General features: G+C 39.3%; 1 protein-coding gene across 1 annotated transcript in view; it reads right to left on the reverse strand.

Moving 5' to 3' along the window:
* LOC104608353 (phosphoglucomutase, chloroplastic) overlaps nucleotides 1-14,550 on the reverse strand; it is a 56,736-nt gene extending 42,186 nt beyond the window's left edge. The window contains exons 1-5 of the mRNA XM_010274313.3: nucleotides 14,120-14,550; nucleotides 13,932-13,997; nucleotides 13,792-13,836; nucleotides 13,565-13,657; nucleotides 13,415-13,467 (exon numbers count right to left, since the gene is read on the reverse strand). Coding sequence (XP_010272615.1) covers nucleotides 13,415-13,467; nucleotides 13,565-13,657; nucleotides 13,792-13,836; nucleotides 13,932-13,997; nucleotides 14,120-14,362 — 500 coding nt within the window. The 5' untranslated portion in view covers nucleotides 14,363-14,550. The remainder of the gene's footprint in view (nucleotides 1-13,414; nucleotides 13,468-13,564; nucleotides 13,658-13,791; nucleotides 13,837-13,931; nucleotides 13,998-14,119) is intronic.
* Between the last annotated feature and the right edge of the window lie 4,004 nt (nucleotides 14,551-18,554).

The following is an 18,554-nucleotide window of genomic DNA, read 5'->3' on the forward strand; positions in this document are numbered from 1 at the left end:
ATAATTCGATTCTTCTTCTTCTTCCTTCTCTTTTCGCCATCTTCTTCTCTTGTGTTGCTGCTCTTACTTCTCTTCTTCCTTTTTCTTCTAATCTTCAAATTTACACCTAATATTTGAGGACTGATTTACATCTTGGTATCAGAGCAGGTCTATTTCTTCCTTTTTTTTTCTTTCTTCTTCTTTTCCCATACACCCTTAGATTAAGAGAGTGTATGGAGAGATAGATTCTCTATAGTTCAGAGGATCTATGGCCTAGTTGGTAGAGGGTTTGGAGAGTTTAAATCTGGCTGGATATTGCCAAGAAGCGGTGCTGGTCTGTTGCTACCCAAAACCCTAGCCGATTAGAGATTTTCGAAGGTACAGGTAAAGGTGAAGCTTTGGGTGTGGCGCTCTGTGCTTGGGAGGTGTCTTGTGACTCCTAAGGGAGGGCGATTCAGGTTTGGAAGAGATTGGGAAGTTCTAGTAGGAGTGGCTGCATCTTCTCTCTTCCTCCCCAACAGCTGGACGGAGTAAAACCCTAGTTTTCAAGCATCTGGGTTCTGGTTTGACTTCAAGTAAGTTTATATAGACAAAATTTATGGTTCTTTGATTTTCGTTTGATTAATGGAGCCATATGGAAGTGAGTTCAAGCAAGTGCCGGTTTCAGGCCTTGGCTCGATAGATTCCGTTTTGACTGGTGTAACCACAATCAAGCTAGATGGGACAAATTATCTTGCTTGGGCACAGTCTATAAGAATTTATGTCTGTAGTAGAGGAAAACTCGGGTATCTCACAGGTAGTAAAGTGAAACTCGAAGAGACAGACCCTGAATTTGAGAAATGGATGCAAGAGAACTATACTGTCATAGGATGGTTGGTCAATTCTATGCAACCTCATATAAGTCAGCATTATCTCTGGATGTCTTCGGCTAAGGAGATATGGGACAGTGTTACTGAGACCTATTCACAGAAGTTGAATTTAGCTAGAGTCTATAAGTTGAAAAGTGTTCTGAAGAACCTAAGACAGGGGGAGAAGAGTGTAGCAATCTACTACTCTATACTGAAATCCCTATGGCAAGAAATTGATGTTATGGAGACAAGTGTATGGAAGAGTAAGAATGATGCTGAAATGTTTAAGAAGTTGGTGGAGAGAAATAGGGTGTTTGAATTTCTCACTGAACTCAACCCTGAATTTGACATCATTAGGCAAAATATCCTAGCCAGAGATGAGGTTACTCTTTCCCAAGCATATGCTATGATAAGCAATGAGGAGAGTAGGCGGCAGGTTCAGTTGCAGGGTCCACCTACAGAACACTTTGCACATGCTAGAATAAAGCCAAAGGGTCCTACTGAGAAAAAGGAGCAGATATGTGAATATTGCAAGAAACCGAGGCATACAAAGGACACTTGTTCGAAGCTTCTTCCTGATAGGTTTAAGAATAACAACAGCTCTAAGAAGGGCAGTCAGGTAGGAAAGCCTAAGGCAGCTAATGTTGCTACAGTACCTGAAGGAGGAAATAAGGAGAGTGAAGAGAAATCAACCATTGAGCAGTTGGCAGCAATGAAGGCGGATTTTGAAAAGTATGGGAGGCTACTAAATCACTTGGAAGCTATTGTTTCTTCATCTCACTCTTCCAGCAACAACACATCATCTTCATCAGCATTTGCTCACTCAGGTATTCGTGCTTCTGCAAATCATGCTTCAGTTTCAGGTAATCATAAAATCCCTTGGATTATTGATTCCGGTGCATCAGACCATATGACCAGCCTATCTAATCTCTTCTGCTCATACCACCTTCTCTTTGGCAAAGAGAAAATATCCCTTGCTGGTGGGTCTCTTGCTCCCATCTCTGGTAAAGGAGATATAAAGACCTCTGACACCCTTTCTTTATCCTCTGTCCTTCATGTCCCTAAACTTAACACAAACCTTTTATCTGTTAACAGCTTAACTAAATCCATGAATTGCAACATAACCTTTTTTCCCACTCATTGTGTTTTTCAGGACCTGCAATCTCAGAGAATGATTGGGAGTGGCCATGAGGCGAACGGAATATACTTGTTGGACACACCGAATCGAGCTTTGGGACCACCTCATGGAGTTTCCTTAGAGTCAGTTTTGTCGGAGTCTGTTAATAAAGTCTTGTTATGTCACTTTCAGTTTGGTCATTTGTCATTTTCTGCTTTGAGTTATTTGTTTCCAGATATGTTTAAGGGAGTGTCTTTATCGAGTCTTCATTGTGAGTCGTGTGAACTGGCAAAGCATTGCAGACATTCTTATTCAGTAAGCAATAAAAGATCTCTTTCTCCTTTTCATATTGTTCACTCTGATGTGTGGGGGCCATATCATTTGCCAACTATGGGGGGTTACAGGTACTTTATCCTTTTTATTGATGACTACTCTCGTTACACTTGGATTTATCTCATGAAATCCAGGGATGAAGTACCAGCTATTGTGCAAAAATTTCATGAACTCGTCCTCACCCAATTTAACACTCGTATCAAAATATTCCGTTCTGATAATGTTAAGGAGTATTTTGAGAGAACCCTCTCCACCTATCTTGAAACTTTTGGGGTTATTCATCAAAGTTCTTATTCCTACGCTCCACAACAAAACGGGGTGGCAGAAAGGAAGAACAGACATGTGGTTGAAGTTGCCAGATCCCTCTTGCTTGCATCCCATGTTCCTATAAAATTTTGGGGAGATGTTATTATTGCTACTTTTTTGATCAACCATATGCCCTCCTGGGTCCTTGACTTCAAAACCCCCTTTAGCCTTCTCTTCCCAGATGAGGATATTTTTTCTCTTCCTCTCCGTGTTTTTGGGTGCACTTGCTATGTGCATATTCACAGTCATCAAAGGCACAAGTTTGAACCTAAGGCTCATAAATGTGTTTTTCTAGGATATGCTTCCACATAGAAGGGATATTGCTGCTTTGATCCAGTTCGTGGCACCCGCTTTGTATCTCGGGATGTCACCTTTGCTAAGTTGACTCCTTTCTTTAGCATTTCTCCTGAGGGGGAGAAATCTGAAGAGCCCTTTGCTATGTCTCCAGCTATTCCCCTTCCATTCCTCTTGAGTCCTATCATGAGGTGTCTACTTCTCCCACTGGACCTACCTCCAATATTCCTATTCCTCCTCCTCCTCCACCTCATTCTCCTATAATTCCTCATCCTCCTGTTCTCCAAAGGTGGTACCAAAGGCAGAGATTCAAACATGGGCAGGTTGTTTCCACTCCTACAGAAGAGCCTCTTACTCCTCCCATCATTACTGAGGTAACAGGTCAGCCTTCTTCTGACCCATCTACAGCTTTCCCAAACCTTGACCTTCCTATTGCTCTCCGCAAGGGCAAGCGAAAGTGTATAGCCCATTGTATCTCCAAATACCTGTCTTATAGCCTTCTCTCTCCTTCCTACTACTCTTTTCTTGCATCTGTTTCTTCCCATGTGATACCCAGGTCCGTACCGGAAGCCTTATCTCAACCTGAATGGAGGGATGCTATGATGGCTGAACTGGATGCTTTGCATAAGAACCATACATGGGATATTGTTGACTTGCCTGAAGGGAAGGAACCAGTGGGTTGTAAATGGGTGTTTACCATTAAATATCACTCTGATGGCTCTATTGAGAGGTTTAAGGCTAGGCTGATTGCTAAGGGCTACACTCAAATGTATGACATTGACTATCTTGAGACATTTGCTCCTGTCGCTAAGATGACCTCAGTGAGGGTTTTGTTATCTCTAGCCGCTACTTTTGACTGGCCCCTACACCAGTTTGATGTTAAAAATGCCTTTTTGAATGGAGACCTGCATGAAGAGGTCTATATGTCTTTGCCTCCAGGGGTGTATGGGAAGGAAATGCAAGGCAAGGTGTGTAAACTGTAGAAATCTATTTATGGTCTCAAACAGTCTCCTCGGGCTTGGTTTGAGAGGTTTAGGGCTGCTCTTGTCTCCTTTGACTACACACAAACTCAATCTGATCATACCCTGTTCTTGAAGAGAAATGATTCTCTGGTGACCTTCTTGATAGTTTATGTTGATGATATTGTGGTCACGGGTAATGACACTCAAGAGGTCAATAAACTAAAAAGGTTTCTCAACTCTGAATTTGAGATCAAGGATTTGGGAGATCTTTGGTATTTTTTGGGCATTGAAGTTGCTAGATCTAAGGATGGTGTCTTCATTTCTCAGCGTAAATATGTCCTTGACCTCCTTGTTGAGACTGGTAAACTTGGAGCTAAACCAATCTCCACTCCTATTGATCCTAATCATAAGCTTTCTGCTACAGATGGTGAGCTTTTATCTGATAAGGGGGTGTTTCAGAGACTGCTTGGGAAGTTGTTATATCTTTGCATGACTCAGCCAGATATTTCCTATGCAGTAAGTGTTATTAGTCAATTTATGCATTCTCCCAGAGATACTCATTTAGCAGCTGCAAAAAGGGTTCTGTGTTACTTGAAAGGTACTCCAGGGAAAGGTATTTTGTTTGCTAAACATAGACACATGAAGCTGGAAGCTTTCACTGATGTTGATTGGGCAGGATGTATTGATGATAGGAGATCCACCTCAGGTTATTGTGCTCTGGTCGCTGGGAACATTGTGTCATGGAGGAGTAAGAAACAGTCTGTAGTTGCTAGATCCTCAGCTAAAGCAGAATACAGGGCAATGGCACATGGTGTGTCAGAATTACTGTGGCTACGATCCCTTCTAGAAGAATTGGGGGTTGACTACGAGAAGCCAATGATGCTCTACTGTGACAACCAAGCTGCTATCAACATTGCACATAATCCTGTTCAACATAACAGAACTAAGCACATTGAGGTTGATAGACATTTTATAAGGGAAACAGTTTCCTCAGGAGAAGTTTGTTTGCCATTCATCACATCAGACGAGCAATTGGCTGATATCTTGACCAAGGGAGTTCCAAGAGGGAAAATGACACACTATATAAGCAAGCTGGGCATGATTGACATCTATGCTCAGCTTGAGGGGGAGTGTAAAGAGACTGGGCCGAATGGGTCCAAGTATCTTCTCTTGTAATATCTTTTCTTTTATTGTTGGCTAATGGGCCTCTCTTAATGGGCTTGTTATTTCTTTTTGTTTAATCTCTTTATGTTACTGCCAAGTTGGCCGCCCACTTAAGGGCATACTTATCATTACTCTAACTTTAATTCTTAATAAAAAAGGATTAGAGGAGAAAGGGAAGATAATTCGATTCTTCTTCTTCTTCCTTCTCTTTTCGCCATCTTCTTCTCTTGTGTTGTTGCTCTTACTTCTCTTCTTCCTTTTTCTTCTAATCTTCAAATTTACACCTAATATTTGAGGACTGATTTACATCTAAAACCGAAATCCAAATTTTTTAGTCAGATAATGCCAAAGAGTATTTTCATAGTGATCCCACGGAATTTTTTGCTTCACGTGGTTCACTTCACCGTAGCTCTTGTGCCTGAACACCACAACAAAATGGTGTTGCTGAAAGAAAGAACCGACACCTCCTTGAAGTGGCCCGAGGTTTACTACTCCATATGAATGTCGCAAAACGCTTTTGGCTTGAGGCTGTCCTTTGTGCTACCTACCTCATCAACTGTATGCCCTCTCATTGGTTAGAGTGCAAAGCCCCACATCAGCTTCTCTTTCCTAAGGCCCCCCTTCTTCCCATTCCTCCTTGTGTGTTTGGTTGTCGTTGCTTTGTCCAAAATCTGTCACCCACTCGTGGAAAATTGGATCCTCGTGCTATTCCTTGCATATTCCTGGGGTACTCCTTCACTCATAAAGGATACCGTTGTTTTGATCCTGTTTCTCGGAAATTCTATATTTCCATGGATGTCTCTTTCTTTGAGAGTGAGCATTTTTTCCCTGTTTCTCCTCAGGGGGAGAGTAGGAATGAGGAGAAACTGGTTCAGCTCCCTCCTCTTCTTGATCCTCCTCCTTTTTGTGTCTTCTTCCGTCGTCACAAAGGCCAACCAAATTCAAGAGTTGTGGAGAATCCAGAAGTTGTACCTCCAATGCCATTAAACTCTTCGGGGGTGGATCATACTCACTCAGGTATCTTGGTTCCCATTGATGTCCCTGACCCCATTGCAATTGATACCTCTATTGCTAATGACCTTGACCTCCCTATTGCTCACAGGAAAGGTGTTAGATCGTGCACCATTAAACACCCCATTTCCCACTTTGTTTCCTATGAAAACATTTCACCCTCTTTTCGAGCCTTTCTCACATCCATTGACAGTGTCCCTATCCCTAAGAATGTGGCAGAAGCTCAGTACCTGAATGGACAGATACTATGAAGGAAGAAATTAATTCCCTTCATAAAAATGGCACATGGGAACTTGTAGATCTTCCTAAGGGAAAAGATCCAGTTGGATGTAAATGGATGTTCATAGTCAAACATAAGGTTGATGGCACGGTGGAGAGGTAGAAAGCTCGTTTAGTGGCAAAGGGGTTTACACAAGTGTATGGAGTTGATTATGCAAAGCCTTTTGCACCCGTTGCCAAGATGAACTCCATTAGAGTTCTATTCTCTCTTGCTGCTAATCTTGACTGGGATCTACATCAGCTTGATATCAAGAATGCATTCTTGAATGGCGACCTTGAAGAGGAAGTTTACATGATACAACCGAGAACCTGGTTTTCAGGCTCAAGGCAATGAACAAAAGGTGTGCAGGTTGAAGAAGTCTTTATACGGGCTGAAACAATAACCGAGAACCTGGTTCAGCAAATTCCATGCAGCGATTCAGCAGAAAGGATACAAGCAATGTCAATTTGATCACACATTGTTTGTGAAAAGAAGAGAAGGTAAAATTGTTGCTTTGATGGTATATGTTGATGATATAATTATCACTGGCGACTGGAAGGATGAAATCCAAAAGCTGAAGAGTTTTCTTGCCACACAGTTTGAAGTAAAGGATCTAGGTCCTCTAAGATACTTCCTAGGAATTGAAGTTGCCCGCTCAAAAAGGGGTATCTTCATTCCCCAAAGGAAGCATGTCCTAGATTTACTCCAGGATACAAGAAAAATGGGAGTGAAGCCAGTTGATTCCCCTATTGATCCTAACCATAAATTAGGTGACAGCCAAGGTGAACCTATCAAGGATGTGAAACAGTTTCAGAGACTTATAGGGAGATTGTTATATCTTTCTATGACCTGCCCAGACATTGCTTATGCAGTTGGTGTCCTTAGCCAGTTCATGCATGCCCCTATGACCACTCATCTTGAAGCAGCAGAAAGAATCCTTCGATACCTTAAAAGGTTTTCAAGTGTTGGCTTGTTATTTCAAAGGCACGGACATTTGAAAGTTGAAGTGTATACTGATGCAGATTGGGTAGGATCCCTAATGACAAAAAGTCAACTAGTGGCTATTGTACCTTCATAGGAGGAAATCTAATTACCTAGAGAAGCAAAAAGCAAAGTGTGGTAGCTAGATTCAGTGCTGAAGCTGAATATCGAGCAATGGCTCATGGAGTGGCTGAAATTATGTGGATAAAGAATCTATTGAGTGAGTTGGGTTTTCCAGTGGACAGACCTATGACCCTATTATGTGATAACAAAGCAGCCATAAACATTGCTGCTAACCCTGTGCTACATGATAGAACTAAACACATCGAAGTCAACAAGCATTCTATCAGAGAGAAGGTTATCACAGGGGAAGTGTATACTTCATATGTCAGCTCTGAGGATCAACTTGCAGACATCTTTACAAAAGGACTACACCACTCACAGCATCATGATTTATGTGACAAGTTGGGCATGATTGACATCTATGTCCCAACTTGAGGGGGAGTGTTAACAGTTGTTATTTTTCCTATGTATAGTACCACAGGGGTACTATTGTACTTTTACTCTCTTTTATTTTAGTTGTTGTCGCCCTAGTATATATATTAAAAAAGTTGTGCCGCCAGTTGCATCTTTTGCTCTCAGTTCTCTCTTCTCTCTTCTTCTCTCTCTCTTTTCTCTCTTCTTCCATTCTTCTCTCCTGCATAACAGAAGCTAAGAAGAATATCACATCAATTTATCAAGATTTATAAGCACATTTTCCACCTTCAATTGCCCTGGTTTGCCTAAAATGCAGCCATCAAAATTAAATTTTATGAACCTACTTCCTCATGCAATCCATTCTTAATTCAGAAACCTACTTTTCTGGGAATTATCTACTACCATTTGCTATTCTTGTAAAATATTATTCATGGAAAATCCCTTGAAAATATTCTAAGTAGAAACCAAGTGACTAATACTGATAGCTATAAGGTCAATTAAATTAAATTGTTAACATCATTCTCCTTATTGTTGAAAATTCTAGCAAAGCTCTCATTTCATACACTCCACAGAGCTTAAAGAAGTGCAATGATAATCACTACTAGAAATCATATTATCACATATAACACCCCAAAGTACCATAAATTCTCTGATATATGATGATTTACCAATTAAGAAATTAATTTATCCCATACATGTAATAGAAATCATGCAATTCTTGAATCAAGAAGTGAAGTCTTCAATTTGCATCACAAGTTAAATTGCACAATCACAGGATGTTCTCTAGTGTGCAAATCACTAAACTAATTCAATCATATAGATAGAATAAATAGCTTATCTAGTCAAATCATTTAGGCCTATTCCTCCTGATGACCATGCTCCACTTGTCTCAAGCTGTTAAGCCCAGTAACCCTAGAAGGAGAAAGCAATTTCATTCCTGTTCATGTTCTAAACAGCCCAATACTACATGAAAAGCACAATGGGGGTCTGAGATACCTTTAAGGTTTCTTAGGGCTTACTTATGGGCAGTGTTGCATGGACACAGATACAATCAAACCCTAAGGACTCAATGATATCTCTATAAAAAGGTACAAATTAGTAAAATAGTCCATGTAACACTGTTTTTAGGGGGTTTAGCAGAAAGAGCACCACCAAGTTGGATTGGAATCATAATGCTTTCTCTCTAACCAATGGTTAAGATTATAATTTTCCCCTGTGATTGCAAAGAAGCCTAACAACACATTTGCAATTATATCCCTATTCTTTAAAACATTAAGGGGCATTCTACAACGTGAATTGTTTTTCTTGTTGCCAGTTCCAAAAATAAATCAAAACCATCTTGTTTGAAAACAGATTGTTTCTTAAAACAAAAACACAAAAAAACAAGTTCTCGGTTATGTGTGTGTTTTCTGTTTTCAAAACTGAAACCAAAAACACATTCTTGAATCTGGTTTCAAAAACATGTTTTCATCTGATCATTCAACATTGTGTTCCATAAATCATATAATTTATATACTAAAAATTTTGTTTTTGTTTTGAAACCAATATTTTATTGGTTCCAAAAACATGTACTGTTTTTTGAAACAAAACCAACTTGCTTTTCCTTTGAAAACAAAAACAGAGTTCAAGAACCATGTTTTCGTTTTTGTTTTTTTTTTTTGCTGATGTGGCAATTCCAAAAAATAAATGAAAACAAAAACATTCATATTGTAGAATGCCCCCTAAATAGCCATCTTTTCATGCAAAGTTGATTACAATTTATCCTTCTACAGATCAATGTCAAGTTGTCAACCGAGGTTTCCAACATTCCTTGGGATTCCAGCAAAATCATTTTGTCAAAGATTTTCAAAAATAATTATCAATTTAATAATGGTAATACCTTTAAAATCAAATTTCAAATGCAAGCTTGGAATCTCCATTCCAATGGTTGAGATGTTACCACTTACTACTTCATCCATAAGTGAGCTTCTCAGGCTTACCCATAGTTGAAATGTTTCAAGTCTATAAGAAACCAAGTCATTAGATGTCTCATGTAAGAGCCTCACTTAAACACCTAATGCCCTTACAATACCTTTGGTGACATCAAAATGTAACTAATAAACCAACGCCTTATAATAAGAATAATAAGTCAATCCATTATTAAAACAAAGTAAAAATTACACGAAAATGGATTTGAAATTTGCCATAAAATATAAAATTTTCAACAAGAGCAGGAACCCTCATGAATCTCCACATTGCCTTCCCTATATTGGTATTTAGAGGAAGGAAATTAGATGAAGAGATCCGTCATATCATTAGTTGTTGGCAAGAAGCTCCAAACAAAGGGAGGAAATGGTTCCATATAATCGATATGTAAGAGCATGAAATGAAAAAGTGATTGGCATCCTCACCATTCTTCAAGCATAGGATACAAACATGAGCAGAGAGAGCTCCAAGAAAAGGGATGACAAAAACATTCAATTTATGGCTCATCCCAAAAATATTTTCAAAATCTACAACCACTATTTCTAAGTTATTTCAAATTCTCAACTTATTTGTTAAAGATACTGCAAAGATCGAAATCTTTTTAGCCACAAAAGGTTTAGAGGGCTTAACCCCTTAAGTAGAATTCTTTTTTTTTTTTTTTGATAATTCCCTAAAGTAGAATTCATCACTCACGAACAAGTCCAAATTGTTTAAATTGGGCAACTCAACTCGGAACCTTACCTACAAAAACCTGTTACTATTAAGAGAAAATTGTTTAATTTTTGCTTATCTAATACATTCCCTTTTCTCAAAAGAAAAATTAAGGAAAAATAAAAAAAAGAGCTGCCCACATGGAACCACCTCCAAGTAAGTTCAAACCTAGAAGTGGTAAATGGGTTATGGAAGGCAAATCCAGTTAAGGATTATATAAACTTCCACAAATGGAACTTATGTCCATCATTTAGAAAGAATAATTATACATCAAGAAAAGACAGCTCAGCATCACTACTTTTGAATGAAAGGTAACAGAATTCAATCATCCATCAAAGAGAAAGGAAACAAACGGAAATAAGAAAAATTGTAAGGATTTGAAAATTAATGAAGGGGAAACCCAGACTTTTATACAAGGAGCAGTAGCTACTACTTTGATTGATTTGGTCACAGTAAGGCTTAACCACTGGATTTCAATGAGAGATGAATTTAAAGGTGTCCTTATTGATTGAGTACAGCATAGAATAGCTAGTTTTGCATCATTTCAAGGAAAAGTATAGCAAGCTTGGACTCCTCTTCTTTGATGGCATTATCAAGTTCAACTTTGATGGTTCTGCCATTAACAATCCTGGTTCCTTCAGAATTGGGGTGTTTAAGTTATTGAGGACCAGCTAGGGAAGGGCACTCTTTTCTTATTTTGAAAAAAGAAGGTAAGATTTTTTATTAATCAAACAGGATTACAAACAGCCTCCAAGGACAAAGACCCTGGCCGGTCAAAAGAGCTATTGTACAACAAAACTACACTTCCCAAAGACTCCTAGGACTAAGCAGCCACACAAGGCTATGCTGATTGAACCCCTTAGCAGCTGAGATCCAGGACACTTACTTTCCAAAGGACAAAGAGATCAGCTCCTCCACATCCAAAGATTTCTGATGGAACACTCTTCTGTTTCTTTCAGCCCACATAGTGCTGATAACAGCCGTTGGAATAGAATCCCAGACACAGGAAGCTAACTCCGAAGACCTTGCAAGTTCCAGCCCCACAGCAGATACAGAACAGAGCTGGGAATGACCCAGGCAATCCCCATAGCATTTAGATAGTGCCACCATAAGTGGGAAACAAAACTGCAGTGGAGAAAGAGGTGATCAGTATCTTCAATTTCCTGACCACACAAACTGCAGCTCTGATCAAGAATCTGGACACCCATTCTGATCAGATTTGCCTTAGTGAGACACCTATTTAGAGATGCTATTGCTACCCACACTAGATCATTAACTTTCGAGGGGAGAGGGTTCCAAATCCTGAAAGTAGGAACTGAACTAAAACTGCAAACCGTCAACTTGTGAGCAAAATATTTAACATTAAAGAGGCCATCTGTAGACCAGATCCAGGTCCTACCATCCTCCAAGCTGGTGTTCATGGTGTTCACCTCCTGACCCAACAGCAGGAGTAAATTAGCAAAGTTTTCAAACTGTCAGTCCTTAAAGCTTCTCCAAAAGGTAGGATTCCAGACCACACTCCCCATGAGCTCATAACAGTCAGCCACCAATGCATCCTGATCAACTGCCGGCTGGAGTAGCTGAGGAAAAACCTCAGCAAGAGGACAGTCAGTACACCAGGGGTCATTCCAGAAAACCAGTCTGCCGCCATTTCCCAAAATTGGCTTGAGACATCTGCTAAAATTGGGAAGCAGCTCCATAATTTTTTTCCAAAGTGAACAGCCCAGGGAGGAAGGAGAAAAAGTGGTTATCCAATTTCCTCTATCCACACCATACTTAGCAGCAATTAGGCCTCTCCACCAACTATCTCTGTCAACCCCAAACCTCCAAAGCCACTTGCCAAGCAAAGCCATGCTAAAAAACTTAAGTCTCCAAACCCGCAAACCCCCTTGATCCACAGGGGAGCAAATTTGACCCCAACTTACTAAATGGATCTTTTTTTCCTCTTCCCAATCCTTCCACAGAAAATCTCTCTGCAGCTGATAGAACCCAGATTCAGCCATCTCAGAATCAGGGTATTCAGCCAAGTAGCCTACCAAAAATATCTCATGTAAGGGAGTAGGAAGAATTGAGATAGTTTGTAGGGGGGGGACCAGACCCAAGGCTTCTCCAACAGGGCTGATTTGGGGTATCAATATGCCATTATATGCACAAGTATAGTGATTACACCTACCTGCATGTCAGCATTTGGGACATCAATGTGTCATCTTATGCACATCAATTTGACATTGACTTGATCTAGATGTTTTGAATTGATTTTTGGGTGTATTTAGTAATTAATTTATTGCTCAAGTGGAAGATAATATTTACTTAGTTTGCTTAGGAATTTATGCTTGTAAGAGAGTTAGTTTTCAAGTTGTAGGGTATTACAATCTTTTATTAAACCTAAGTGTCGCTTTAGACAACCAAGATCAATTAAATGAAATGCATCCAGATTATAGTGAACATTCTTTAATGCAATTTGTTGAACTTCTTGGTAGGAATTGGTCAAGTGTTTAGAGACGAGAATTCCATTACAGCAGTTGAGCAATTCCTACCAAGAAGTTTGACAGATTCCTCTATGAATGTTGAGTAAATCCAGCCCTTAGTGGTCAATTTTCCTGAATTAAGCTTAAATCACATTTTGTATTGAATTATCCTGCCATACCTTATATTTCCCCAGCTCAACCCACAACCCTTCCTCTACAGAATCCCCTTTCTTAGGGTGATTAAGGAACAGCATTAAGATGATCCTTTTTCCCTACCCAATTTATGATTTATACTGGAAGGTAACTTCTTGTTTGATGGATTTCCATGTATTCTCATAGTTGCAACAATGCATCAACCAAGACACAACTGATTGGGAATACTACCGGGTTGCAAAGCAGAAGCAACAGAGATCTTGATACTTCATTTGCAGTCCTGAATGATTAAAGAAGCAAAATATATTCCACAATGACAACTTAAGGAAAAAGAATAGCAATAATAGTTGCTTCAAAGAATATCAGTATCCAAATGAGCTACTCACCTGCCAACTAGAATTTTCCCAACACCATTCCCTGCAGCAATTTTGATAATTATCTGCATTTCAAATCCCAACATCGAAGGAACATAAATATAAAAAAAAAAAATCAAATGGAACATGATAAATTGAGGAAAGAGGAATTAAATTACATACCTGAGAAGCTTCTCGATTGAAGAAGCGACCATCACCTCCTAATACCAGCACGCCATTCTTGAAATCCTCCGGCGGCAAAGAATTAAACAATGCCTAATCCCCCAAACCAGAAAAGGAAAAAGAAAGAAAAGAAATCCAAAAGTTATTAAAAACCTAATCATGCAAACAGAAATAAAGGATAAGAATGAAAAAAATATATATGAAATATATATGTGTGGAAGTAAAACCTGGATCCAATTCGCGAGGTAATTCTCTTGCATAAAAACTTTAACCTGTAAATAAACAGGAGAGCATTCATTTCATGATAGAGCAAAGAAAATAAAACTTATATAAAGCAATCTGGCAGAAGAAACAGCCAAAAAACGACCTTCTTCCTCAAGCCGCTCGTCCCGGTCTTTTGTCCTTCAATCGGTTTTGTCGGCACTGAAGTTATCTAAATGCAGAAAACCAAAATATCAGACACGACCCAGTTCGGAACTGAAGAAGAGTAAGCAACTGACAAGAAAAGGTGAGTAGCTGAATGAGTCGGAAAGCAAAAAAGAAAAGGAATAAGACCTTGATGCCTTCAGGCTCGGCCACTGCAGTAGAAGAAGGAGAAGAAGATGAAGATGCTCTGACAACTGGTGCAGATGATGGCCTTCGAGGAACTTTGAGAGTGACGACGCTTGGGAGAGAAGGTGAACCAACAAGGTAAGGGAAGAAAGAGGAAGATCTTGTGGTATTAGCAAGAGTGGCATTTCCGGTCGTCGTCAACAATGCTGGTTTGAACGAGGAGCTCAGACTCAGAGCAGACGCCATGGATGCCCCAACTTCTCTGCAACGCCAACTTCGTCAATTTAGGAGAGCTGACAAGATTTATTAATCAACAACAAACCACCATTTTGAAGAGATCCGTGATCTTGGGCCGACTCTGTTGCCAAAATCTGAAGGCTGACACCTGTCGGGAGAATACTTCTTATCTGCTCTCTAGACAGAGCGTGCTTGTCTGTGCTTCTTTAATTCATTCATTTGTTTATTTATTAACCAAATTGGCCGTATGACGTGTTATTTGAGGTGACGTTGAGGCACTAATAGTTTAGTACACACCGTTCGTCACCCGACAAACTTTACAAGTGCATGTCTGCTTTACACGAAAATAAAATAGAGTTCACATCTGTGCCCCCACATTCATATTGGACGTTTTGGAGACAAGAACTGCTCCTCACACCTGGCGCCTCACAGTCGTTTACACGCACATCCTATCATGCATTTGGAACATCTCCCGGACTTATTAGTTATTATTTACGGGAGATATTCCTAATGCAGGGTGGATGTGCATGTGAGGTGTTCATTTGTGAGGAATAGATCCCGTGAGACCGGATCTGCTCCTCATACAGGACGCCTCACATGCACATCCTACCATGCTTAGTTGCTCACTAACACTCACACGAATTGAGATCTTCTCCTTACACAGGCACCTCACACCGACCTCACAGAAGCAAATCTCACTATGCATTGACAATATCTCCCGTGAATAATAACATATGAGTACGGAAGATATTCCCAATGCATGGTGGAATGTGCCTATGAGATCGTTGTGAGACGCCCTGTGTGAGGAGTCGTTGCAACCTTGCATTGAGAACATGATACTCCTAATGCACGGCTATAAAAGGATGTGCAAATGGTGTAAATATAGTCTTGTGAGTATTGAAGCTGATTTCGAATTGGAGTCAATTATATTCGCATCCAATTCGGATATTTGTTGGAAAGTAGACAACAAAACAGAAAAGCCTCCTTCGTTCTCCCTTTGCAACGGCAAGGAAACTCGAAAGTTCAAGGAGTTCTGTCGAAGAGGGAGACTCAAAACCTAGACTCTCGCACGATTGGGTTGTTCTATTTAGCTTCCATCTGCACGCACGAACTGCTTGCACATGAGACCGTTAATCTATTCGCACGAATAGATTCCATTTAGCATAAGGAGAATACATCCATTTCCGTAATAGAGAGAGAGAGAGATTTGCATCCATCTTATTATGTCTTAAATGATCAAAAAAATAAAATAAAAATTAATAAAACTACTTTGTTTTAATTTACACATGTATAATAAGTATATAGAAATATAAAATTAATATTAAATTTATCAATTATATATAATAATTTTTTATTGACTCTGATTTTAAAAGATATGATGCATATATCTGATTATCAATCAACAAGTTTTAACATCCAAATCCAAAATAATCAAATTTAGAGTTGAATTAGATAGTCCATCTACATTCCCAGTTTTCGAATTGTCATTGACTCAGATGGTCGGTTGGACCATTCAGCCTGAAAACTATGTCCAGACAACCAATTTCGTTTCACCCCTAAACCGTTCTTTTGCCAAAAACCATTAACTTAGTCAACAACCTGCTGACTTGGGCGGCCAAACCACCAACCTGTTTAACCCAGATAATGGTTTTTTGGCCATTTTTATTTTAATTATTTTTTATTTTTTATTATTTTAAATTACGCTGGACCATCCAATCAGACCAAACGGTCAAATTGATGACCAAAGTGGTTCAGTTCCAAATTGATTTTTAAAATATTGTACAACCCTAATTCTCAGGGACATTAGACCAAGAATAATTCATGGCTCAAAAGATTGGGCTGCAAGCTGAGTAAAGCTAGCCGAGACTCAACCTGTCCTACGGTTTCTAGGCCAATAAGAATAACTCCATTCAAACCGTCATTTACAACTTTGAGCTCATCCTTTGCGAGTAGGGTAGTGAATGGATTGGATATGAGCTTGGTTAGAGTAGAATCAAACCCAAGCCGTTGAGAAAATACACAAAAGTAAACCCAATTCAAATCCCCATAGGGTTTAAGTATTAGACCTGTTCAGGTCTCAATCGGGTTGGAACAAGTAAAACCAGTCTTAATTAACTCTTAAGCTTATTGATATTAAATCTCAAAATGAATACCATCACTAACCCGATTTGATAAATTTGAAGGAAGTGAGAATATTCAATCATGTTAACTTCAATTGGTTTGGTTCCAGAATATATACGAGAGTGTCGATCATGTACAAGAGAAAATTAAAATATAAGGATATACAAGAAAGGGATAACAGAGAAGAGATAGTAAGGTTAGAGTTAGAGATAGGTTAGGATTAGTAGAGAGTTCCAACAAGTCGCGTCGGTGTGGTGGACGACTAGTGCATGGGGCATGCACAGATTTCGGCCAAACCATGTTTATGTGAAACATGGGCCTATGTATACATTTAAGGATCAAAATTTCATAATGTACCCATATCAGCTGATATATATCATATATCGGTGACCCACCAACATGGGAAATACATGGAATTTCAAGGTAAGACCTTTTGCACAGGGTAGCCAGGCCTTATATCGACTGAACCTGTTTAAAAAAAATAAAAATAAAATAAAATCATGTGAAGTTAAAGCCCGATACGTAGACTGTATCTATATTTTAAACCTTGTATACACTAATACTCTCCCTCAAGTTGGGAAATATAATATTGTATGGATCAATTTTCTATTAGTTGTGAAAGGTGTCTCTCCTATGGACTTTGTGAAAACATCTGCAATTTGTGATTGTGCATCAAAAGAGATATGCATGGGCTTGATGAGGCCGCTTTGAATCTTCTCTCCAATGAAATGGTAATCTATTTTGATATGTCTGGTTGGCTTTATTGTCACAATGCAAGTGTGTCAGTTAAGGTGGCACTCCCAAGTCTTAAAGTAAATAAGTCAGCCATTGCACTTCAAAGACCATATGAGCCGTAGAGTATTATCACTTTCAATTGATCATTAGGAAACAATAGATTGTTTTTTGGATTTCTAAGAAAAATGGGACCATGGCCAAGAAGTATGCAATAGCCAGGTATTGGATGTTTAGTAGTGGATGAATAACCATATCCCTGTTCGTGTAGGCATTGATGGAGAGTGAACTAGCAACATGGAGTATACCATGACCAACAGTAGACTTAACATAACGCAGTACTCATAGTGTGGCTTGCCATTGAGCTTCACAGGGTGCATTAAGAAATTGGCTGATGAGACGGTTGGCTAAGTAAATGAGATCAGGCATGGTTATAGTCAAATATTGAAGATGGCAAGTGAGATGTCTAGTACATGAAAGGAACAATCATGAATGGACCTTGATCTCAATCCACTTGATTGTTCAAGTGTGTATTTTATTCAATACCCAACAAGAATATTTTCCTTGGACCCAAGAGTATTTCAATTGAAATTGCAAATTGGGAGTACAAGAAACACTTAAGCTGGTTAATGTGAGAAGAGCTATTACCAGCCAGGACTAAGATGATAATGAAAGAGGCCCCTAATGTTTTCATAAAGAAAGAGTAATTAGCATGAAAGTGAGAGAACCTGTTGTAGAACATTAGAAAATTTGGAAAACCAAATTTGTGAAGCTTGCTTTAGGCCATAAAAATGATTTCTTCAATTTGAAAACATACTTCTCGTCCCCTTGTTTAACAAAACTGGGTGAACTATATATGCACATAGGCCTCTTCATTGAGATTCCCATATAAGAAAGTATTGTTAATGTCCAACCAAGAAATTGACCAGTTTTTAGCAATGGCTACAGCAAGGAGACGTACGCCAAACAATACTCATTTTAGCCATAGGGGAGAACATCCCAAGGTAATGATCAATAATACCTTTGGCTTGTGTGAATCGCTCTGCAATCAAACGGGCTTTCTACTATTCTATGGAACCATCACTTCTGTACCTTATTTCATTAATCCACTAACAGCCAATAGCATGCTTCCCAAGAGGCAAAGTGAGAGACCAAGTATTGTTTGCCTCTAAAGCTTGCATTTTAGCAACCATGTCCTAATGCCAGTTTGGGTATTTAATGGCAACAAAGAATGATGTAGGTTCTATAGTAAAGGAAATGGATGAACTCAAATGGTAGTGGTGCTACCATTGGGAAGGGTGATGAGTGGATGAGAGGATCGAGTTAGCAGGTTGGGTCGTGGTTGGAA

This window comes from Nelumbo nucifera, chromosome 6 (assembly GCF_055504915.1).
Source record: "Nelumbo nucifera cultivar China Antique chromosome 6, China Antique-T2T, whole genome shotgun sequence".
Taxonomy (NCBI): Eukaryota; Viridiplantae; Streptophyta; class Magnoliopsida; order Proteales; family Nelumbonaceae; genus Nelumbo; species Nelumbo nucifera.